Source organism: Haliaeetus albicilla, chromosome 4, assembly GCF_947461875.1.
Source record: "Haliaeetus albicilla chromosome 4, bHalAlb1.1, whole genome shotgun sequence".
In the NCBI taxonomy this organism is placed as follows: domain Eukaryota; kingdom Metazoa; phylum Chordata; class Aves; order Accipitriformes; family Accipitridae; genus Haliaeetus; species Haliaeetus albicilla.
This window is the reverse complement of record NC_091486.1, coordinates 51813604-51837875: the sequence shown is the minus strand read 5'-3', so window position 1 is coordinate 51837875 and position 24272 is coordinate 51813604. Positions and strand designations below refer to the sequence as shown.

Below are 24272 nucleotides of genomic sequence, written 5' to 3'. Positions count from 1 at the left end.
ACTGTCAGAGTATGTAAGTTCAGACCTTACTGGAAGTGAATGAAGTGCTGGAAATAGAACCCCAGTGGGGGTGAGACTGCATGCTGATTCAGAGAGGCTGCAGGAGCTATTTAAATGAGGGGGCAAATTCTCTGCTTTTGCATGTCTAGGATGAGTAATCCTCAAAGTTATGACTTGGAGGGAGCTGTAGCAACTCAGCCCTAAATGTAAAGCTCCCTGCTAGGAGAATGCTTTAGCAACCATATGTCTCATGCTGCCCTTAACTGTGAGCTAAGCATCTCTGCTCTAGGGATTGTCTGCCCTGGCTGTATCCAAGACTAAAATTAGCACAGTGGTGCATAAATTGTTAGCTGTGAGTGGTTAGTGCTTCCTTGCCTGGCCTGTAGCAAGTTGCCCCTGTTTTAATACTGGGTTCACTCCTCTAACAGGAGATGAAACAGGAGACTAAACCCAGTGGAAGAGAACCAGAAAAGCAGAAAATCTGTGGTGTTGGGTCTGTCTGAAGGCCTGTAAAGCAATATGGGATTTTACTGATTTTGGTATGCTGCCTGGGGGTTCACAGCTTAAAGCAAATAATAGTGTTTTGCCTGAGCGGCAAACTGTTGAAGCAATATGCATGAGAAGCCCAGGCTGAGTTTTATTGCAGACTGGGGCACAGAAGAAGGTCTTAGGAAACAGCTGGATTACTAAAAGAGCAAACAATGAGACAAAGTATTCATGTGAAGCCAGTGCTGGCAGACTGACCAAGCCAAAGCATGTGGTTTTGCTTGTCTCTTGGATAAATAATTGTCTTTTCCTTAGAGACATAGTGCAAGGCCAAAGGACGCAGCGCAGGATAAGGTATAGTTAACCTGTAGTGTTGTTAAAAATTTTTTTTATGGGTTGCTCTTTTATTCTCCTTTGGACTCCAGCAAGATGATGTAGATTAGATTTCTGTAAACAAATATATTTCCAGGGTTCACATGATGGCAAAGTATTAAGTGATTTGGCCACATCTTCAGCCAGATGATGAGAATTAATAGTACATTCTGTACCCTTACAAATAAAGGCATGGATGAGGAAAACATACGCATATTGATCAGTTAAATGAAATTTCTGTTTAACGAAGCCTACTTCTCTGTAATCCACTTCTTACATGGTAACCTGTTTAGGATTATTAGGCTTGTTCATTTACATGGCATTTTTTAGGAGTTAAAATGTGACAATCTAATAGGAGTTTAATGAGATGTTTTCCCTAAGACATCTGAAATAGTTGGGAGGAGAAAATGCCCTAAACCCTTGCATACCATAGGTGTGAACTGTCTGCATATCCTCAAACCAAGAATGTCCTCTCATTTCTAATTCTATAAATGTCTTGCTTAAAACTAACAGCTGTTTCTAAGGATGACTATTGTTCAGATTCTATATAGTTTGAGTGAGACTGGCTGTTGTAAAACTTAGGGATTAAATATGAATCTAGCCTAGACTGATGGAGTATAGGCCTGCCAGGGAAGGAACATCCTTCAGTGCTCGTTCCTTCTTTGCACCTTGCAATAATGTATGTCTTTTTCACCTCAGCCTACATCTCTCAGTGCCGTTTTACACTTGACCGCTTCTGGAGTGAAGCTTGCTGATTTTGCTGAACTCTGTGCTGCTTTAGTATTGGAGAATATCAGTATACGTGGAAAAAATGAGGTATGCTTAAGTATCACTGACAGGAGTTAGGGTGTTCTATAACCTTACATTCATGTGCCTGAAGAAAATCTGGAAATCAAAGGAATATGTGTTTAGTCAGATGTCTGGTTATAAAGAAGACTGTGTGTTTCCAGTACAAGGGTATGCCTGTAAGCCAGAAGGTCTGAGGATGACAGTGATGGCACAAGGATATATTCAACAGCTTTCATGATTGTTTAGGTCAGTTCACTGTTCCGTTCAACAACAAACTTGTTCCAGCCTATAATCACAGAACCAGTTATTGTGATCGTGCTATGTAAACGGCTAAGTGAAAGTCAGTATGTAGGTATACTACTGCCTTACGTGAGTCAGAGGTTCAGGACTCGAACCCAAAGGGAAGAATATGATCATCTATTCCAATTCCTGGTAATTTTGGCAGTCATTCTTGGAAAGACATTTGAGGAGGCTTCCACAGCTTTCCGTGAAATGAGGTATCTCTGCTTAGCTTGTTTTTCCCTCTTCTACAACTTCAAATGCAAGTGTGGAATGAAGTCCAGAGCTAAGCGATGTGGCACGTGCAATCAGGTGTCTTCACTGCTGTGCCATTTTCCTTTTCTGTCCCAAATGCCAGACCCTTCTTTTGGATCTCTCAATAGAAGAAATCAAATTGCGTTGCAGATCATAAGCAACATCAGAGGCTGGTGCCAGATCTCTTCCCTCGTCACTGAAACAATGACAGCTCTGGAGTGCAATCTGCCCTTAATAGTAGTTAGGAGAACGGCACAAAGTTTAAGGAAGCAAAACTTGCTTGGTTTGGCTCCAACCATCTCCTTAACACCCACACATTTTCTAGGAAGGGCTGTCAAATCTTCAGTTTTGCATCCTAGCCGGAACTTCCGCAGGTAAGTTTGCCTCAGCCACCAAGAAGTGCCTTCAGCAGCACAGCACCTCCTATTGCTCTGTGATAACCAAGTGTTTTCCGAGGAGAGCAGCCATTACTACGACTTCAGCATCCTTTTCTATGCTGATCCTATTTTTTTCATTGATTCCTATTGATACCTCTTGGTATCAAAAGAGATTTCTATCAATGTTCTAGAGGCTAGCAGACACCCTCTCCCCCCAGCATTAAATTTGGTTAAAAGTTAGATGTGGAAATAACTTGTAATATTTGGTACTGTTAAATTATGTTTAAAGTGTTCCTTAAGAAAACCATATACTTTAAAAAGGCAAGTCTTCCAGACAGGAAAAGGTGTCCTGATATGAGACCACTTGGTCATGTTGATGTTCAGTGCATCAGAAAACAAAACTATTTAAACAAGTTCCACGTTGCTACAAATTACATTTTGTATATATTCAAGTTAACACCTTCAATGAAGTCCAAGTTGTATGATTTGGGTTTGTTTTTTGTTTAGGCTATGAAATAAAAATAGGCTTCAGAATCTTATTTTTGTTATATTTTAAGCTTATATAAGACAATAAACACTTTTAAAGAAAACTTGCATAGTAATCTGTAGATCTTGTATTTCCAAATAGGTAACACAGTGAAGAAAAACCACACCCATGTTTTTAGGCACATTTCTGGGGTTTTTAACCATGTAACCTGATAACTGTTGTACTTTACAAGTTAAATATAGACAAATGCTTATGTTCTGCTATAAAAACTGGAACAGGACACTATGTAAAACCTGACCAAAACACAAACCAAATAAACCCCCACAATTTTTTCCATGGAATGAAATTCTGCAACTCGGAAAAGACAGGACTTAAAGCAGCTTTTTACCAATTTAACTGTTCAAGAATCTTCAAACATTGCTTAGGTTAAGTATGTATTTTTTATTATTGTTTCATTAGAGAGCCTTTGCTTCCATGTTCGGACAAGTCTCTACTTTAGCGTAAATCTTTCAAGGTCGTTCAGAAAGCAGTACGCTGTAATGCTATGACGGGGCACTACTCTGTCTGCTTCAGCCCTCTTCTGTGCTGCAAAATAAAAGAGCTGCCTTGAGATCAGATGGATGGACTGTGGGTTGGTCCTGCTGCAGCAAGGGAAAAATGGCATTTGTTAGAAGACACTCCTAAGAGAAGTATCTTCTTCCTGTGGCCCGACAAGCTAGCGTGCACTGAAGATCCACAGCTTTATCACTGCTATCAGCTGGCCTCCTGGGGGACTCACGGCTTTCTCCCTCGATTACATCCTCACCGCGTTTCTCTGAATTTCTGGTCTCAAGGGGTTAAAGCAGCCTCGGTCTGCAGACATAACCATTACCAAAAAAAAAAAAAATCCACGTAACCCCCACGCCTTTGAACAAGGTCTGCTTCACCTGAAGGGGAGCTCTGTAACTTTCCCCAACCCTGCCCTCGACCGAATCTCCTGCTGGTAGCGAGTCCCCGGTGGCAGAGGCACCCTCCCGACCACCCATGTCCGGCATTGAACCCTCCTGTGCCCCGCGTCCGCCAAATCCCTTGGGTCCGCGATGCGCCCTGCGCGGAGCATCCCGGACCGAGCTGCGCCGGACGGGCACGCAAAGCCCGGGGCGGGGGATGTCAGCCGCTCCCCCCCCCCCCCCCCGCCGGCCCTTACCGGGGGGGAGAGCAGCGTTCGGGGCCCCCGAGAACCGCCCGCCGTGGGCTGCGGACCCCCTCCTCCTCCTCCCTTCTCCGCAAGGGTCGGGGCCGCGTCCTGCGTGCGCTGCCCAGCGCGGCGGGTGCTCCGCAGCCCAGCGAGAGTTAACGGCGGAGCCGGCTCTCCATTGGCGGCCGGCGGAGCGGTTGCGGGGCCCGCGTTTATAACCGGCGCACGGGGCGCCGCAGCCCTCCGCCGGTACCGCGGCTGGGCTCCATGCCGCGGCGGCCGGCATGCCCAGCCTGCTGCCTCCCTTCCTCGCCCTGCTCTGCTTCGGAGCGCCGGCTCCCGCCCTGAGGGGACCGGCGCAGCCGCCGCCGTCCGCCTCGCCGCGGCAGGCCGGGGCCGAGCCGGCGGCGGAGGAGCCGTGGTGCCCCTACAAGGTGGGGGCCGAAGGCTCGGCGGGCGGCCGCCTCTGCTTTCGTCCGCCGGCCCGCGGCTTCCAGTGCGCGGCGCGGTCCTGCCGCGCCCACCGCTCGCCGGGCGGCGCCTTGGTGGCCAACGTGCTGCGCAACGGCAGCGTGCTGCTGCAGTGGGGGCCGCCGCGCCCCGCCGCCGGCCTCCGCGGCTTCGCGCTCAACTGCTCCTGGGACGGCACCTACACGCGTTTCCCCTGCGACAGCGTGGAGCTGGGCGCCGCCTGCCGCGACTACCTGCTGCCCGAGGCGCACGGCAGCGTGCGCTACCGCCTCTGCCTGCAGCCCCGCTACGCGCCGCCGCGCCCCGCGCCGCCCGCCCAGTGCGTGGAGTTCCGCGTGGAGCCGGCCGCCATGCGGGACATCGTCGTCGCCATGACGGCCGTGGGGGGCTCCATCTGCGTCATGCTCGTCTTCATCTGCCTCCTGGTGGCCTACATCACCGAGAACCTCATGAGTCCGGCCCTCGCCGGGGCCGCGGGCGCCGCCGCCCCGCGCCGCGCCTAGCCTTCAACCCTGCTCGGCCGGGGACCGGCAGCGGAGCGGGACCGGGACCGGCCGCCCCGCCGGTTTGGCCGGCGCTGGGCCCCGCCCCGGGCGCTCCGGAGCCCGGCCCGGGGACCCCCGCGGCTGCCGGTGGCGGCGGCGGTGCCGGTTCTCTTGGCAGAGCGCGGCCGACGCCCTCTTTGCAGCCCTCTCAGGGGGCGGGGGTGAGGTTTTCCAAACTCTTCTCGCAGCGGTTTTGCCCAGGGCCTCGTTCGAAGCGTCGGGTGTCTGGGGTTTGCCTTTCCCGAAGGTCCGGGATTTGGGTTCGCCTCAGTATTTGGAGCTCTTCTTCCTCCTAGGGTGGCTTTCCAGCCTGAGCCATACGTCGTTACCGAAACTCATGGGATCTCCGTGGATTAAAAGTAAATAATGGCAAAGGTCCGCAAGTGCCGGAAAAGTGGCTGCTTTTAAAAGCAAGCGACAGATCTCACAGAGGGCCTGTGTGAGAAGACTCTCCAGAACACCCTCATTTTAAGCCTATGCCTAAATCCCCTTGCTCTTAGACGTGTGCTTGAATTCTTTCCTGAGGGGGAATGTTGTTTCAAGTCTGTGGGAGAGCAGACCGGTGGAACCACAAAACCCATAGCTAAGTGCGTGTTGGATCCAAAGCCCACCTAAATCTCGTGACTTAAGTGGGTTTTGTATCGTGCCTTACGCTGTTCACAAATTCTGGGACCTAGCTTGGCCGCTGTCCAAAACGAGAGGGGTTTTCTGGTCAGCTCGAGCAGCCGTCGACATCCTACACCGACTAAACCTGCTTTTCTCCCTTTAGAACTGTCATATCGGTAGTTTCCATAAAGAACAATGCTAAAGGGACAAATTTAGTATAAAAATGCCATTTTGTTGTGCAAGTATGAACTGATCCCTCATTACAAAATAAGTACACTGTAAATGAGCACCATCACTGCCCTCTGAAATCCCATCTTTTAGGAATGCTGTGTGCACCTACACTAAGGTAAAAGCGTCTTAAACACGGAACTCACTAATGTTGTAGCCGAGCGTTTTGAGCATAGGAACACTCCTTGTTAACTGCTCACTCAATGCTGTAGTAAGTAAGGTTTTAGCCATATTCTAGTATTAATTCTATTGTGCCTTAGTGCTGAGAATTTGTCACATTTATATTGGTGTAGTCTTCGTAGACAACTGTATCTCCCCTAGTGTTTTTGTCTCTGAAACTAGTGGTTGTTGGTTTGTTTGTTCGGTTGTTTGGGTTTTTTAAAAAAAAACAAACTTAGGCTGGTCATTACTTGAACTTTAATATATACACAAAATAGTTACCTTCTGAGAGGTATTTATTTAGTGAGCTAGTTTTTATTTAGTGTTGTTTGTACGTAGTTGACTGCTGTAACAGAAAATGACTTTATATCACTTAAACTGAGCACCTAAAGCAAAAGTAGAGGAACAGCTCTTCTGTAAAGGGGTATTGCTATTAAAATACATCAGTTTCATATGTGATCTGTTTGTGTAAATGTTTATCACTGGTGAATGACCCATACGCTTTTCTTTGTGAAAGTAGTTTGTGAAGTATAAACTTGATAGTAGAGGGTAAATATAGAAAGTATATGGAATCCTTAATAAAATGCAGTTATTTGTACTAATCATAATCCCTTCAATAATTTGAGAGTGGCTGAGAAACTGAAGGTCTATATTTCATCAGGCAGAAATACCTTTTATTCGTTTGTTATTCTTGCTTTGTTTTCTTTCTCTTATGCAGCTGACTCTAAATTTAACAGTGTTCTCTTTTTATTAACTTGCTGATGTACTTGATTTAAGCAGCCTGACAATATCTAGCATCACAGTAACAGGAAGATGGTGTCATTCATTGATATTGAAGGACAATGTCATAATTTTTTCTTTTTTTTTCTCCCTAAGGAGATTGACTGCTGGAAGAAGAGGTAATCAGTTTTTAAGAACATTAAGACAAATTGTATCTAGTGGTTTAGTTCACAGAGTAAATTTGGGTCAGAGGTCTTTTAAAGGTTTCAAGTCAGTCTTTCCTGTAGCCAGTTCTGCACAGGACTATTACCGTTTCACTGTTTTTGTATATCTCTGTCAGCTTCTGTCAACCAGTATTACTGTTTTGTTCTTCATCTTGTCGTGAATTTCCAGATGTGAAAATTAAATGTATAAATAATGAGCCTTGTACCACCTTGGCATTGACCTTAATAAATTAAGAGAATAATGAAAAGACATGAAAACATCACAAATATTTAATGGTTCAAGATACTGATTGACTCAAAGTGAGCAAATCTGCCCAAAGACTGGTCATAATGATATTCCATTGCCTACTGTAAAATTATGACAACGTTAATGGGAGAATGAAAAGAGATTTATTCTCTGAATACTTGATTTTTGTTTATTAGAGGTTTAGACTATAGGATCACAGGGTGATTCAGGTTGGAAGGGACTTCTGGAGGTCACCTACTCCAGCTCCTGTTCAAAGCAACGTCAGCTGTGAGATCACACTGGGTTACTCAGGGCTGTATCCAGTGTTGCCTTGAAAACCTCTGGGGACAGAGTGCCCAACCTCTCTGGGCAAGCCATTTTGCTGCCTGAGGTCAATCCTGGCACTGTCCATAATTGTAAAAAAAAAAAAAAAGGCTTGGGCTAGAGAGATCATCAGGTCCAGCCTAAGATACTCTTATCAAGCAGGTCACAGCACCTGGTACAAGGAGCTCATGATCTACACACCCAACAGCAGGGGGAAAAGAGGCGCAATACTCAGCCAGATGTGAAATTCTGTATGAAAACTCACTGAGCCAAAACCATTCATTATGGTAGCCAGGTGTCTTTGGTTTTGAAGATAAACGATCCCTATTTGAGCTTTGAATGAGCTGCCCTTAGCTCCTAAATCCATCTTTGTTTACCAATTCAAGCTACTTCATTTTGTGTGCAGCTAGCACTGTTCATCGCGGTAATGCAAGTCTGAGGAAACTGAGCACCAAATTTAATTTGCAGTTTTGCATGTGACTGTCTTCAATAAGACACCTCTGCAGGCATTGATAGGGTACAGTTAACCTGCTAAAACAGCACCCTGTAGATACTACAGAGATGTTATTTGTAGTCATCTCACATCTTCATGCATCTGTCTCTGTGGATTGCATTGCAACAGCATGCTGGGCAGAGGATAGACAAGCAAGAGCAAAGTATGTAGAACAAGAATGTAAATCCTGATGGAGGAAATTCTCTAAAGGTTTATTTTTATCGTTTTTTTTCTTTTCCATGCATTATAAACGGGAAGCGGGAAACAGTATCTCATAGTTTCTCATTCATTTTCAGTGGATTAAGTTTTAATTGGACACATCTTGGTGTCTGGAAAAGAAAATCAGATTATTCCCTGTTTCATTCTATGTGACAAACATCTGCCGACCCATTGATAGCTGTGGGTTCTTTTCCTCCATCATGAGTATAGACATTTCTTTCTGGCAATAATGGGGAAAATTACACGTACATTGACTTGATATTAATTTGACTCCCACAAGACTGCACAGTTGAAGAAAACTTTATCCAGTATTTGCAGCAATTCCCAAAACATGCAGAGTACGCTGCAGAGTTATAATCAACCCTGGCCTGTCCAGGCAGCAATAAAGAAGTGGCTGATTTATAACTGCCAAGAAGCTGACTGTTACGCACCTAATGCTTTGGGAAAAAGTGGAAGCAGCTTCTAAGGCAACTACACATTCTCCGTATTACCAGACAACTACCTGGGTATTAGCCATGGTATATACCATGTGGTACACTCTTAGGTGGTATGTAGTCTTGCATTTATCTGGTAATTTCTAGTACAAATACCAAGCCATACCCATTTCTGCAGGAGTTAAAATAGTGATATGCTTGTTAACAAGCTTTTTTCCCCTTGCCCTGTGCTAAATGTGAGGAAAACAACTGTTTAAATGTGAGCAGCTCAAGCTCAGCCTACCCCAACTTTGAATCTTCTGGAGAAAACAGTCTGTGTCTCAGGCAAAGAATCTCTCTTAATTCCATTATGATATTTTTTTGTGGTACATAAAAGGAAAGGCTGCTTGGCTTTATTTAGAGGTGCAAGTGAATGTTGGTATTTTGCTTCCATGGAGACCTGGACTTGCAGTCTTACAAGACCGCAAACTGCTGCTCTATTTTGCCAGTAGGTTCCAAAAGAAAGGCTAGAAAGAGTGGGCTGAAAGGAGAAAAAGTGGCAGATAACAGATAACTGTGTCACATTCCTGTTAAAGGCTTAGGAATTACAGCAGTGATGCTTGGATGGGGTCTTTTGCAGTTTTAGCCTAATATACCCTGACTGGTATTCCTTCATCATAGATCTAGTCACTGCATCTCCTGTCTTTACAGATTGTCTGATCTCATCTGGGAAAAAATTGCCAAAACCGCTTTTTTTCTTTTCACCTGAAAGAATGTGATTTGATGCAGAAATTTTCGTATCACAGTGTTTGGATTGTCATTTTAAATTCACTGGCAGTATTTTCAGCCTGCTTTAGAGAGATGTAAATGATGGCATAGTGCAGTACAGTATTTATACAACGTGCCAAGAAAACCCCTCCAAAAGCGATTTTGGTGAAACACCTTTCCAGAGGAGATCTCTGGGCATTGACCCATAGACCCTTTGTAAAAGCAGACATACACATTCAGATAATTGCTTCAGTAACCAGATATCCCAGAACTACCAGATGATTTGCAGGGTGCCTTTGCAGAATAAGTAACAGAAGAGCGGGCGTTGTAGCCAGCGGGGCAGGTTTAGCAAAAATGGCTGAGAGGAGACCCAAGGCAAGAGGTTTTTCCAGAGAGGTCTGAGCAGAAATATAGACAGGTTTCAGCGGGGAGGACAGAGGGGGGAAATATGGTCGGGCTCTGCTGAAGAGCAGCGAAGGAAAAGAAGGAAAAAAGTGTTTTGCTGGGAGGGAGGCAGGCGCTAAGGAAAGGAGAGGGGAAAGGCTTTTCTCGGGAAGCGCTGAGGAGGGAGAGGGGAGGCGTTTAGGCGGGAAGCGCTGGGTGCCAGAAGGGCTTCATCTGCACGCGCCGCGGCGAGCCGTGAGGCGGGAAGATCTGAGGAGAGGGGAGCGGTTTGCCGTAACGGCTGAGGAGAGGGAGAGGGAAAGGTTTTGTCGGAAAAGTCGAGGGAATGGTGAGGAAAGGGGTTTTTTTTTGGTTTGGTTTTTTTTTTTTTTTTTAATGGGAAATGCAAGAAAAGAGGGGGAGAGGTTTTAACCAGGACGCGCTGGGGGCGGGAGAGGCTTTTGTGCAAGGTGCTGAGAGGAGAGCGACGGGCTGTGTGAGCGGATGCTGAAGGTGCTGAAAGGCGGGAAAAGGCTCCGCTGGAAGTGCTGAGGGGTGGTAGAGGGAAACGGTTTGTCAGGAAGCGCTGGATGTATGAGGGAGGAGACGTTTTGTAGGGAAATGTCAAGGGGGTAGTGGGGTAAGGCTTGCTGAGGAAAGCGCTGGAGGGAAAACGCTTTTGTGCAAAGCACAAGGGGAGGGAGGAAAGAATTAGCTGGGAAGCACTAAAGGGAAAGAGGGGAAAGAGGTTTGTGGGAAGTGCTCAGGGGAGAGAAAGGAAAAGCTTTTCTCAGGAAGTGCTGAGGTGATAGTGGGGAAGGAATTACTCAGAAAGCACAAAGGGAAAAAAGTCTTAATGGGAGGCAAAAAATATTTTAAGAAAGCACTGAAAAGAGAGAAAGTAACCCTTACCGGACAGGGAGAGTCCTGCCTCACTAGGTGAAGTTCAGCTGGTCTAGGGAATAGAGTTGTTTCTTTGTTGTCCTGATCTTGTCTCCTGTGTTTCTCTTGCTCCCGGTTCCCCGCTCCTGCCATGCAGAATGAGCAAGACGAGGAAGGCTCTGGAGAAACTGCAAGCAACGAGCAAGAAGAATCTGCAGGCTGTTTACGAGGCCAGTGATGCAAGTCCCAGAAGAGGGAGGAGAAGAACCCAGGACAGTGGCACTTCTCTGAAGGTAGGGCCTGGGATGCAGATCCGCATTGCCTGTTGCTCCCGAGCCCTTTTGTCACCCGGAGCAGCGAGGCCTCCCTGTAAACAAGGGCTGTGGTCTCTGCTCAGCTGGCATTTTGCTGTGCTGCAGCTCTTTGTGGCCTCCTGTAAGGAGGGTTGAAGTCACCATGCTGCTGTCAGTCTTCTTGGGGAGAGGGAGCTCCTGAGAGGCCTGAGCCATAGGACCACCCAGTAAATGGTGTCCCGGTCTCTGCACCGGTGGCATTATGCCATGCAATGCCAGCCTGCGTAGCATGGCTCCCCTCTCATCAGGGTGGAAGCTGCGAGCTGCCTATTTGTAGGCCCTCAGTACCCTGAAGGCAAGAGCCTGCTCTGTAACTGGGGTTGAGGCATCTGTCTGTGAGACTTCAGGCCCTTGTGGCAGTTAAATTTCAGCGGGGTTTGCCTGTAAGTCAGGTGCGTGGCCCGTGGCCCAGCTGCCTGTTGCTCTGTGGCCTCGGTCGTACCTTGGGCCAAGTGCCCACTCCGTAATAGGGGTCGAGGTGCCAGCCCGCGGGGCCTCAAGCCTGGGTGGGAGTTGTTTCCACAGGGCCCACCTGTACCTCAGGTGTGTGGCCCGAGTCTTCACGGCCTCAGTGCGTGCCATGTGCTGCACCTGGAGAGGAGCTGTGAAGACCTCTAGGGTCAAAGTATCGACCACCTCGTGGTAGGCTGGATGTAGTTTTGTGCCTCTCTCCCTTTGGGAGGCATTAGTGTTTGAGATTGGCTGGAGCTGGTGCTGCAATGAGGTCTTTTTTATCTTCTGGACCACACATGTCTTGTGTGTGTGTTGGTATGTATGGGAGTGACCCAAGCATGGTGGATTGCATTTTTGAATGTTTTTGTTTCAAATTGTTGCAGTATTAGCTTTTGATGCTTCACAGAAGCAGAGAACAAGAAATGTTGTGCACAGGAACCAAAGGATCCTCCTGTGTTCCCCCCAGAGGGCATTTCTGTGGCTACAGACCACATCCTCTTGCTGCTGGAGAGAAGGCAGGCTCTTTATGAACCCCCTCGGCAGATACTGAGGTGTGACCCACCAGTAACCCAGGAGCAGGTCAGCCCACTTTGCGCATTGCAGCCAATTGACATTACACTTGGCGTGCCAGCGCTGTAAGGAGCATGCGTGGCATGAGCCTTACCTTTAAGGGTTGTATGCACATGCAAGACTTATGTCTTTGAGCTGACTGACCTCCCCGTAATTGGGGCTGAGGTCTCTGCCCACTGGGCTTCATGCCCAGGTGGCTATTTGCCAGTCAGCGAGACGGATAAGAGACAAGATCAGGACATCAAAGAAACAGCTCCATTCCACTGCCCAGCTGAACTTCACCTAGAGAAGCAGGGCTTTCCCCACCCAGCCAGTGTATGGCCCGGAGCTCGAGCTCTAAGGCCCCCCCAACACTCTCCCCTTTCTGCTTCTTGGTGGGTCTTTGGGCTCCCCTTAAGGCCCCCCACTGGATGACAGACCCACCAAGGAACCTGCCTGGCAGAAGCCCAGCTCCACACGCAGCCTGGGCACCTGCTCCATGGTGCCCTTCAGAAAGTGTCCGGGGGAAAAAAGGAGGCCGCTGGTGGGCAGGCAACATTCACCCAGGCCTGCTCCATAGACCGTGGGCTGGAGGAGCTCCCGCCAGGGCCTTCCCTCCGGCCTGCCAGATGATGCCCTTATCAGCCTCTACTGCAGAAGCAGCGTCCTCCTCCAACAGCGTGAGAGGCTTGACGCTGGCCGGGAGACATGCAGGTGGGTCGGAGGCCAGTGTGTGAGGGCTGGACCTCTGGGCACTGAAGGCTGGGGAGGGGCCGGGCAACGCGTGCGGGAGAGCCTCACCCCTCGCTTACACAGGGGGCTTACTTTGCAAGAGGGCTTGGAAAAGTAGCCTCTCCTCAAGAGAGGCTTCTGGGAAGACGTTTTTTGTTCTCATGTTTAATATCTCTTTTTGCATCTTTATTTCCTAACTCCTTCTATAGATTTTATTTATGCTTTGTAGACATCAAAAATGATAAAACACTTTTTCACCAAGAATAAAATTTTTTTCTTGGTCTCTGCATCAGTTTTATTTTTTTAAGATGGTATTCTCCTTTTGTCACCTTCGTGTTCCTTTTTTGGTGTGATTTTATCTGTCATTAGTCTCTGTCTTATTTTCTGTATTTCCCATATTTCCTTTTATTCTATAACATAGCTGCAAGATCTGTGTGAAAATGTGCGTGTAGAAGGTTTATCTTTCGTAGCTGTCTCTAGTTATCTATGAGAAAAGTTCCTGAGATATATTCAGCTAGTTATTTTTTCTTATGGCCTGTTATATTCTCCTTCCTTTAACCACTGTATTCCTGCTGTCTCTGAATTTTCAGGTTATGAATTTTGTCATTTTTTCATTTCCCTACATATCCTTTGTTGGACCTTGTTTCTCTAGGGGTACTTTTTAAGAGCAAGCAAAGGCATGTGAGTACTGGGACCAATGTGTAATTATCTTAGGTCTTTGTGTCCCAGATTTCTGCTCTATTGCAATAAAAAATTTCCTGGGATAAACGCAGCAGGAGATGGTTATTTTGGTTCTTGCTTTTGGCATATATATGTCCTAAATTCTTCTGCCCTCGGTAATCTCACGTTTGCAAGCTTTGTGTTTCGAGTTGTTAATTCCAGCATACAATAATATTAGAGGTATATCTGGAGCTCTTGTCTTTGGATCAAGGTTTCTGGAAATTGTTTTGTAAAATAATTGTGGGCATCTTAAGGAAAAGCTCATTTGTAAATGTCCTATCAGATATTCTTTTGTTATAAAGATTTTTCATTTTTGTAGAAAAAGCAGGGATTTTTCCAATTTAATTTTTGCTCTTTAATCTTAATCACTTGGATAGTATTGTTTAGGAATTTGATTTTTATTTGCAGGCAGTATTGATCTGTATTATCCTCTCTATCTCATAAAAATTCTTTATTGCTATTCTCTTTAGAGGCCTAAGTCCTACACAGTTACTTCAGCTCTCATTCTTCTGTTGCCTTCCTGAAATGGAGCTGGAGTCATATTCAGTTAAGCTTCCCAAGTACTTCCAGAGTTTCGTCTCTCTGCTGACCAGTTTCTAGTGATCTATTTTACTTAATAAAGCTTACAAGGGTAGGACTCTCATTTCTGTCTGAGACCAAATAAATGGCAAACTAACAAATACTGAAAATTAATGAAAATTAAATAACAATTAACTGTAATATCTTCTTTAACAGTCCTTGTATATAACGCTCGCATTATATTACAAGTTTCCTATCATCACAGGAATACATGGCAAATAGCTTGACCTGCTGTGTGCAGTCTTGATGGCAATTTGTCTGGCCTGCTAGAATCATGACACTAATTTGGTAGAGTGTAACTAAATGTGTTTCGCTTGTCAGCAACTCCATTGTAATTGCTCCAGACAGGACTGAGATGGCACTTTTAAACTCAAAGGGTATGGTTGACACAGGAGTGGAAGAAGAGGGCTAGTGCATATGGTGCTCTGCCCATAGGCAGCCGTAGCGGTAGACACATCATCTGTCTTAGGCTGCTTTTGGAATCTAATTTGGATGATGATTCAGAAGATTGCAGTTAGATGCAAAAGTTTCATATGAAATGGCGGTCAGAGGAAATTTTTTGTGAGAGAGGAGAATTCAGAATACCTGAAGTTAACCCTTAAAAAGAGTATTCCCCTGAAGATTAAACTTGCAGTTACAGAATAATAAAAACTTTCCCTTTCTGATATTGTGCAGTGCCACAAAAAGGGTAACCCCAGAGGCCACACCACCTGCAACCTGATATTGATGAATCTAAATCTTTATTGCCTTCCCCACCCTGTGAAATGTGCATTCCTGATATGAATCACATCAGAGCTAAAGGGAAACTGATCCAACTTCATGGACAGAGCTCTTGGAGTTTCTGAGTTCTGTGTGGAGTGATGACATAAACAACTATCTTAGGAACAGACTGGGGATGTAGGCAGCTGTTCCCACATGGTAATCAAAAATTTTTTATTTACACCACTAGTTGTTTCATCTTGTATTCAGTGCGAGGTAGAAAAAAGATGAGGCCCCAGCTGCCATTTTAATATAGTTCCAAATTTCGTAAGTAGTTTTTAAGACCCTGTCCTGTAAAATACTCATTGTCCAATGGCTATATTGAATTCAGCAAGAACGTAAGATGCTTGTTCCCTTGGCAGGAAGCACTTATCATCTTGATGGATCCATTTAACTTGCACCCATTTTAATATCAAATTGATTTTGTCACAGAGTTGCTCTCAGATCACAGTTCATAGTAGGCAGTTGATAAGAAATTCATTCTAGCTGTCTGAGACCAGATAAATAGAGCTAGAGGGCTATGAGAAAAAGTAATTTCCAAGCACTTATCCTGGCTGTGATGCAGCTCGGGGCCTATGCAGCCAAATCTGGCACAAAGTAGCATCAATGGAAGATTTTTAGTAATGAGCATTCTTTCACTTTCAACATTTTAGAATTGTCAGGAGCTGGGGAGCAAGCGTCTGCTTAATACAATCTCTCTTGTTACGACTATTCACTTCCCTCCAATTACGTTGATCATAGTGGCACCAAACAGCTTCTCAGCTTCACTCTCAGCAGTGGAACCGCTAGGGTAGGACCTGTGACAAGATGGATGAGACTTGTGCTTAAAGCATGTGGCCATTGTCTTGGTGTCCAATTTTAACAGACAACTTTTGTACTTGGAGTCTATGCACATTCAAATTGGAGTTGGTTTCCTTTGTATTCTGCACTGACAGCAAAAATGTCCTTGTATACTCCAAGAGATAAGCGTCCACCTCACCAATCTGCTAATGTCCTCTCACTGTTCTAAAAGGACCTTTTCTGGAATGAAGAAAACATCTACATCCTGCTAAGGCCTTGGTTTCTCATCTCTCCTAGCTGTCTCATTGCTCAAGCACTGAAGAGTACTGGAGTCAGCTGAAATAGTGCAAGTAAACCCAGGTGGAAAAGCACAATGACATGGAAGAGGGAAAAGATGACAAAAGTCTCAGAGGAAAATGGAATTGGTCTGGGCTGAGCAAGGAGTGCCATGATCATTTTGACCTGTATGTGAGCAAAACAATCCTGAAATCAGTGCATTTTACCAGTCGGTGGGTACATAAATAACTCCTAGTTTTGGCCATTCTTATTTGAACAGTTTTCAGTAAAAGCATGAGATTTTACTCCTAAAATGCAGAATTCCACGATTAAGCATAAACAGAGAGTATATGTCTCCTCATCTTCACTACAGAGTCCTCAGCACAGAGTGTTCTGCGCACAGACATGGAGATGGGATTGATCCAGGGTGCCAGACCCAATTTACTTCTTAGGGGTGATTCAGCTCTCCATTCAAACTCTTCGCCGGATCTTTCGTCCGTGGTCCAGCTCAGTGGACTCACTGCAACATTTGGCTGCCACCTAGTGCTCAGAAAGAAAACTAGCCAGAAAACTCTGCTTTTCAGGAAAAAAGCGATTGCTTGAATCACATTCTTCTGAAAACAAAATAATGGAGTATGTAGCTTACATTGCAGGCAAATGGGAATTATATGGGTGTGAAGTATGGAAATAGGGCATATCTGGGAAGACCCAAGACCTTACATTGCAAATTTGGAGTAATTTCTTTCTGGATGTTGGAAAATTGCCTGTATATTAAATAAGACAGGGTTGTGTAGCAGCTGTCAGGGGACTTGGAGCTGGGGGTGATGAGAACGTCTCACCTGTTGTGGTCACAGCGAAGTGTTACTCTCTGTTTGGCATGCGTGTACGCGTGCCTGAGACTCTTCAGAACTATAGCTGTACTAAATAGAGAAGCTGCTGTTGTCTCTGCTGGGATCTTTTAGCTGTTGTATTCAACTCTGAAAGAGCCACTTGCTTATACAGTAACAGTACGAGGCCACGGTTAGTTGTGAAAGCGCTAACCCAGACGGGTATGTCATCGGGCATTTTCTACATCCCTATGTTTAATTCACACGAGGGGTGTGGATGTTTAGCCAGGAAAATCTTGTATACGCGTCCTTGTTTACAGTAAAGGAGAACAGCACAAATCCACAGCATGTGATGGTGATTAATAGCGAAGCTGGACCTTTTCTCACAGCTACTCCCTGTTTTGCATTAGCCTTCCCTCCGGCAGTTTCATTCGAGCGCCTTTCCCTGACTCACGGTTGCCCCTAACGTTGTAACTGCACCAGTGGAAAACATCTGGTAGCTGAATAGTCCATCAGCACAAAAGTTTTATCATTTAGGAATAAGAGGCTGTGTGCTGATAGCGGGCTGTCCTGTGGGAAACCAGAAATTGGGTCAGAAACAAACCGTTCGCGCAGCGCCGTTTCCAGCCACTCGCTCCTCTTGGAAAACTGGGAAACGCAGTTGGACGGGAGGAAATAAAATCGTGCCGGGCTTGGCTCCGAGTCGCCAGGGGAGCATCCGTGACTCTTTGGTGGCTTTTCTCTCCCAGTAAGCGGCTGACAAGTTAGGTAGTATTTGTAGCTTAACAGCCCGAGCAATCAGCAAGATTCACGAATTCATGCTAAACGACCTGTTTCTTGTGTAAACGCTCGAGCCCTTCCTTGCGGGCTGGGCCCGCCGGTGCTGCCCGGGAAGCCCCGGGAGAAGCGGTTGTTGACTGAGAACAACCCGGGCCGGCGTATGCAGAGGCCCGACACACAGAGGAGCCGCCAGGGGCGCGGCAGAGAGCACCAGGGTCGCTCCGCTCCGGGGGACCGGCCTCTCGCCGGGCGAGGGCCGCCCGGGCCGAGGACCGGCACCGGCGAGCTGCGCGCCTCAGCCCCCGGCGCGCCCGCCCTCCAGCTCTATGGCTGGCGACGCGCTATCTCCGCCGCCGCCCCGCCTCTCTCTCGATGGTAGGCGGCGGCCTCCGCCCCCTGACGCCCGCTCCGCGGTTGGCCGCGGCGGGGCGGCGCGGCCCTGGTGACACGTCCCGGCACCGCCCGCCGCCGGGCTCCCGCCGCCATTTTGTGCGAGCCGCGGCCGGGGCCGAGAGGGTTTCGGAGCCGCGGGGAGGGAGCTGGGCTCTTCCCTGCGCCGCCATGCCTTCCTCGCCGCTCCGCGTGGCCGTGGTGTGCTCCAGCAACCAGAACCGCAGCATGGAGGCGCACAACATCCTCAGGTAACCAGGGCCTGCCCGACCCCCCTTTTCCTTCCTTCCTCCGCCCGGCGGCGGCGGCGCGGCCTGGCCCAACGCTGCCGGGCCCCGCGAGTGCGTCCTAGGCCCTGGCGGCCGCCTTCCGTGGCGGGCCGCCCCTCCGCACCGCATCGCGGCCCCTTCCTTGGCCGCTGTGAGCGCGGACGCTGGCTGCCTTGCCTGCCCCGGAGCTGGGCTCGAGTGGGCTGTCGGGGCAGCGGGGCGCCGCGCCGGCTGCGGTCGGAGGCCGTGCTGGGGGCCCGCACCTGACCCCGCTAGGCCCAGAGGCTTGGGGACCTCATCCTGTTGGCCTCCTGTCTCCTCCGGAGCCTGGCCCAGGCTGGGCGCGCCGGAGCGGCCGGGGCGGTGGGGTCTGCTCCACCATCGTTGGCGGACCTCCGGATCCAGTGCTGCAAAACACGAGCTGGCGAATTCGACAGGCGCAGAACAGCTCCCGTGTCTCGGCATCTGAAAACTTAAATGCTCCTTTTCTCTTCTTGTTTTTTCTCCCTCCTCTTTTTTTTTTGTTTGTTTTTGTTTCTTTAATGCATCCGAAGACTGGAGCCGCTCTGTGCACTGAAAGGGAGCCTTTTCCTGTTGCAGGAAAACTGGACAGAGTGTTTGGTTCAGAATGTTAAATGTCTTTGAGACTGTGAGGGTTTATCTGTTTAGCACTGCAAGTATTTTCAGCTGGGCTGAATTCAGAAGGGGAGGTGGGAGACTGGGGATGGACTGACGAACGGGAGAGACCTGATCTGCCTGAAGTCATGTTCCTAAATCTTCCCTATGCACTGCAGGGACACGACGAAGGTTTTGGGGGTTTTTGTTAAAAGTTATGCAAAGTAACACTCACGTTAAAATATACATATTGCTAGCATAATAAGCCAAACAACTACGTGTAAATTGTGTGCTACATTTAAATAATAAACAACCACCTTGAAATGAATAAATAATCGAAGCATCTGGTCTGGCAGCCATCTTACTGTGAGCAGCATATGCTGCTGCTAATGCTTAAACTTGGCATCAGATGTTACCTGTGGCAGTTCTATGAAGACATGATGTTACCAATAGCTGCTGGGGGGGGGGGGGATGCTATTCTGTTGTTTTTCTGCTAATAGTACCAGAACTGCATTTTAGCTGAAACCTGAGTACTAAGGCCAAAGTTAAATTTACTTCTAATGTCTAGCCTTCCTCTGTGTTTTTGCAGAAGAAATAAATCACTTCTGGTGTGACTGATGTTCTTGTGGCAAATGTGGCAGGGAAATGCTATTTGAAAGTCTCTTCTCCCTTAAGTTTTTAATTAAAAATTAACAAAATATATGTATTTGGAAAATGTTCAGCAACAGCCCACATAATTATAGCAACAATAGCATAAATAGCAAAATAGAGATGAACTGCTGATGCTGTTCTAAAGAAATAACTAGCCCATGCAATGAGAATGGTCATTTGCCAGTAAACTTCACGAAAATGTCTGCATTGGCTCAAAGCCAGTCTGATTTACCAATGCAGGGTAATGTCTTCCTCTATATTGCACTGCAGTGTGAAAGAACACATGATTAAAAGAGGAAGAAGAGTTAGGAAGAAGTTTAGGTATTATGAAACTTAAAGGTATTTTGTTAAGGGATTAGAAGACTTTAAAGGATACAAATTCTATAGAACTGCAGGTGACTATTTGAAAACAAAGCCTGGAGTCCAGTCTTCAATGTTGAACACTTTAATGAACATACATAAACAGTGCTTTGCAATGTGTAGCCTGAAATCTTGCTATAAGTGTTTTATACAGTCTTTTTTGAAAATATCTATGCTAGGAAATGTATAGAAATTATTTTTTTTGTTGAAGTGTTTGTCTTGTATTTGAGTCTTTTAGATTTTTGTAATGCTGTAAGTCAGATTTCAGAATTAACTTTTCTAGTCTATTCAGTGTTTTAATGAATTACAGGTTTTAGTTAATTCAATTTTTTTGTGTAGAATTTTTATCAGTAAGTGTGCTTTTTCCATTCTTCAGTTTACAGAGAAAAATATCTATCAGTAAGGCAAGCTTATTTTACTTTCCAAATGTTAGGCCTACCTACTGCCTACTAAAAATTGAACTTAATAGTATACTACTTCTTTTTAAAGCAAATTTTAACTTCTGATGCATTTGCAAAACATAAAATTTAGCCCTGTACCTATAACATCTAGCTGAAATGTTCCATTTACCTGGTATGCTTTTCTTGGAAGCCCCTGCCGTCCATCACTTCTTGCTTTTATGTTTCTTCTTGGTGGTTTATCCTTTTTAACGCATGAAATTTTGAAGTGGTTTAAACAGGCGTGATTTAACATCTTAATGTACTTACTTTTTGTAACGTTCTGGTGTTCTCTCTCTATTGGACTCAGAAAAGCAAGATTGTAATACATACTTTCTTTGCACACTTCAGCAGTTTGGGGGGGGGGGGTGTTTGGGTTTATTTTTCTTTCTTTCTTTAAACTTAATGTACCAGATAATAAGAGTTACCTTTTTTTTGGACACTTAAAAACTTTTTTTCCTTTTAAATTGCAGTGGTTCATTCCAAAAGAGTTTGCAATGAGTCTCACTTGCCAACCTGAATTTCTCATTCATCCTTACTGTACTTGATTTCTCTGTGCAGCCACTTGTGCTTCTGGGAAGCAAATGCATGCATTAGATCTTTTTTGTATCTGAATAATCAATCTATCAGTTTCTACTGTTATCTTGGTTCAGTATAGTTTCCGTTTGCTTTGTAGTGTGCATGCATATTTTCTAATTAACCAGGTTTGAAACATTTTGTTCTAATCTTCCAACAGAAGTCAGACTGAAGGTCTTCTGAAGTTTGTTGATAGAATAGTTACCATCACCATAGGGGTATGCTGAGACACTAAAGCAAAGGGGAAAGAGGAAAAGCAATAAAGACTACGCAGAAAGACATAATCTTTCCTTAAAAGCTGTCAAACTGGATATCTGTCTGTAACCAGTCCCTAGGTCAAATCTTACTCATCTTAAATTTCTTGCTTTTACAAATATAATTTGTATGTAGGTCATGGCTTGTTTTTTTAATATATATATTTTTTTTAGCCATAGAGTGTGCAGACTTAGGCCATGGTTCTCCTTCAAACATAGAAGAGGAAGGTGGAAGGGTAACACTTCTCTTGCTACCAGACTGTATTATACAGCAACTTCAACATTTCTGTTTGGATATATTTATTTGGCAGTACCCTGATGGCCTTTAAAAGGAAGTTATAGTTTCAAACTCTCCCAGTGTGTAGGAGGTGCTCCAGTGACTTTGTATTTTCAGGCTCTTACGGTAGAGACACCATATCTCAGTCTCCTGAGTTCAGGGTCTCAGTGTTACTCCTGATAATGGAAACTTGTAGGATACTGATATGTGCTTAAGGTACATATATGTTCCTTTGTTTTAGGAAACTAAATGTGTTAAGAAATTAGGAGTGTGAATATGAGATAGTCTTAGTGGCAGTGAGCAGATTTAAATACTGAAACCCTAGTAGCTGAAACTTAAATTTCATATTGATATTATGATTTGTAGTTCAACGTTGACCATGTAAGAGAACTGAAGTTGCACCCTTGCAGTTTACATAAGTCACCAGTCACAGCTTCTGTCAGCAGCTAAATGCATTGAGGTATTGAAATTTGTAGTGCTTAATTTAAGAAATCTTAAATTGTATTGATAAACCATCAAGAAGAAGGAAATGTTTAACATTTTTATATTAAAACACTTTCATTTGACAGCTTATCAGTGATAATGCCAATTACAAAAAGTTGTTAATGTTTTAATCAAAGTTAGTTAACAGTGCTTGTGTTCCTGCTGTTCCACCTGTGGGGTGGGGTTTTGGGGGGGTTGGGTTGTGGTTTTTTTTAATATTGGTTGGATAGCATAAGATGTTTTTGAAGTGGTCTAGGAGGAGAGCACTGTTGCTAGTTATTTTCCTGCTACATGTTGTGGAAGGGAATGTATTAAAATTAGTGATTTGTCCCCTGAAAATATTTACCACTGTGAGTGGTAATGCAGGATTTATTGCGTTTGCTGTAATGTTTAGTGAAACTTATTACTGGCCATTGGAAGAAGAGAAGCTGTACTGTTACGACATTACAGTAAGCTGAAAAATACCTTAATGTAATAAGCACGTGTGAGATCCCAAAATAACAATGAAATGGAAGAAAGGTGTGGATAAAAGTTCATGTCAATCTGCATGGATTAATATTACTTCTCCTCTCAGTGCCTGAAACTGAGTGTTAACAACTCTGTCATGTGTTAGTGCTTTGTTAGTGTAGTCCAATGTCGATCTCTGCTTTCAGCAGCAGTTGTATCCCAGATGAGAAGTATTTGCATTGAGCTCTGAGATTCTTCGGAGGCAAATGGAACGACTGTTTTCAGGTTCTTCAGTTAAAAGTCTATCAACTCATGGGCACACGAGTGGTGCATGTGATCTCATTGTAATGAGCTTTGCACTTAAACTGAGGTGAGCGTACTTGCCGAAAATGAGATCTGTATACTGGCTTGTATTTGTACTTGGTATATTGATAGTTTAGATACCCTGGTCTTAATAGTATTAATAGAAACAGCTTCCTGAAATTTTGTAACATTCACAGGTCTGCTAACGTTTAAGCTTCACATTTGCAGAAGTCAGTGCTAGGATAGTATATTAGTATATCTTACCCTTCACTGTTTATGGTAAACTTGAAGCTCATTATTTTCCATCTTCTGGGTAGTTTTATTAGGCCAAGTACCAATACTAGATATATTTCTTGTAGAAAGTGTTCATTGTTAAAAGGCTGTGCTACATTACAACAGATACTTGATGACTCGCTAAACTAGATCTGTCCAGCTGCTTAATAAAAGCAGGCTCTGTTAAATAATGGTTCTGTGCAGGTGTTCTTCCCTCTCCCCCGCCCTCCAATTGTTGCAAGAAATGTGTTGAAACATTTTCAGAGTATTTCATAATAGTACACCTGGTGCATTGTTGTGGTTTAACCCCAGCCAGCAACCAAGCACTACGCAGCTGCTTGCTTACTCCCCCTTGGTGGGATAGGGGAGAGAATCAGAAGGGTAAAAGTGAGAAAACTTGTGGGTTGAGATAAAGACAGTTTAATAGGTAGAGCTAAAGCCGAGCATGCAAGCAAAGCAAAACAAGGAATTCATTCACTATTTCCCATCAGCAGGCAGGTGTTCAGCCATCTCCAGGAAAGCAGGGCTCCATCATGCCTAGCGGTTACTTGGGAAGACAAATACCATAAGTCCGAACGTCCCCCCCTTCCTCCTTCTTCCCTCAGCTTTATATGCTGAGCATGATGTCATATGGTCTGGAATATCCCTTGGGTCAGTTGGGGTCAGCTGTCCCGGCTGTGTCCCCTCCAAACTCCTCGTGCTCCCCCAGCCTACTCACTGGTGGGGTGGTGTGAGGAGCAGAAAAGGCCTTGACTGTGTGTAAGCACGGCTCAGCAATAACTAAAACATCCCTGTGTTATCAACGCTGTTTTCCACACAAATCCAAAACACAGCCCCATACTAGCTACTAAGAAGAAAATTAGCCCAGCCAAAACAAGCACATGGATAAATAGTGTAAAAACTGTACCCTCTAGTCTCAAAGCATGCAATTGCATGTGAGAAATGCATGTTCTGGCTGTTCAAGGAAGTAATTTTCAATGGGTTCTGTGCATTAAAAGCACAAATTTTTGATGTGTGGAACTTCAAATTAAGATTTCTGTTTTGCTTTATATGAGATCATGTGAACTTGAAGGACATTTCTTACAGCTGGAGATGGGCTTCTTAATGTATGTGACCCAAGCAGACCTATTTCAAAGAATAACATTAAAGGAAAAATTAAAAGTTAGGAGGAAAGCATAGAAGAAAACATTTTCCATCATAATGTTACTGTTTTGCAGTAATGTGGGAGAGAAGGAAAGAAGGCAG

At 45.4% G+C, this 24272-nt stretch overlaps 3 protein-coding genes across 3 annotated transcripts in view; all 3 read left to right on the top strand.

Annotated features, from left to right (window-relative positions):
* LOC104312701 (Golgi integral membrane protein 4) overlaps positions 1-3148 on the top strand; it is a 41561-nt gene extending 38413 nt beyond the window's left edge. The window contains exon 14 of the mRNA XM_069782683.1: positions 429-3148. Coding sequence (XP_069638784.1) covers positions 429-503 — 75 coding nt within the window. The 3' untranslated portion in view covers positions 504-3148. The remainder of the gene's footprint in view (positions 1-428) is intronic.
* Positions 3149-3285: 137 nt separating this feature from the next.
* Positions 3286-7435, top strand: FNDC10 (fibronectin type III domain containing 10). The gene has a single exon (XM_069782686.1). The coding sequence runs from the start codon at positions 4507-4509 to the stop codon at positions 5194-5196; it is 690 nt and encodes a 229-aa protein (XP_069638787.1). The 5' UTR covers positions 3286-4506; the 3' UTR covers positions 5197-7435.
* Positions 7436-18143: 10708 nt separating this feature from the next.
* Positions 18144-24272, top strand: part of SSU72 (SSU72 homolog, RNA polymerase II CTD phosphatase) — a 30012-nt gene continuing 23883 nt past the window's right edge. Inside the window, exon 1 of the mRNA XM_069782685.1 lies at positions 18144-18333. Within this exon, the coding sequence (XP_069638786.1) occupies positions 18254-18333 (80 nt within the window). The 5' untranslated portion in view covers positions 18144-18253. The remainder of the gene's footprint in view (positions 18334-24272) is intronic.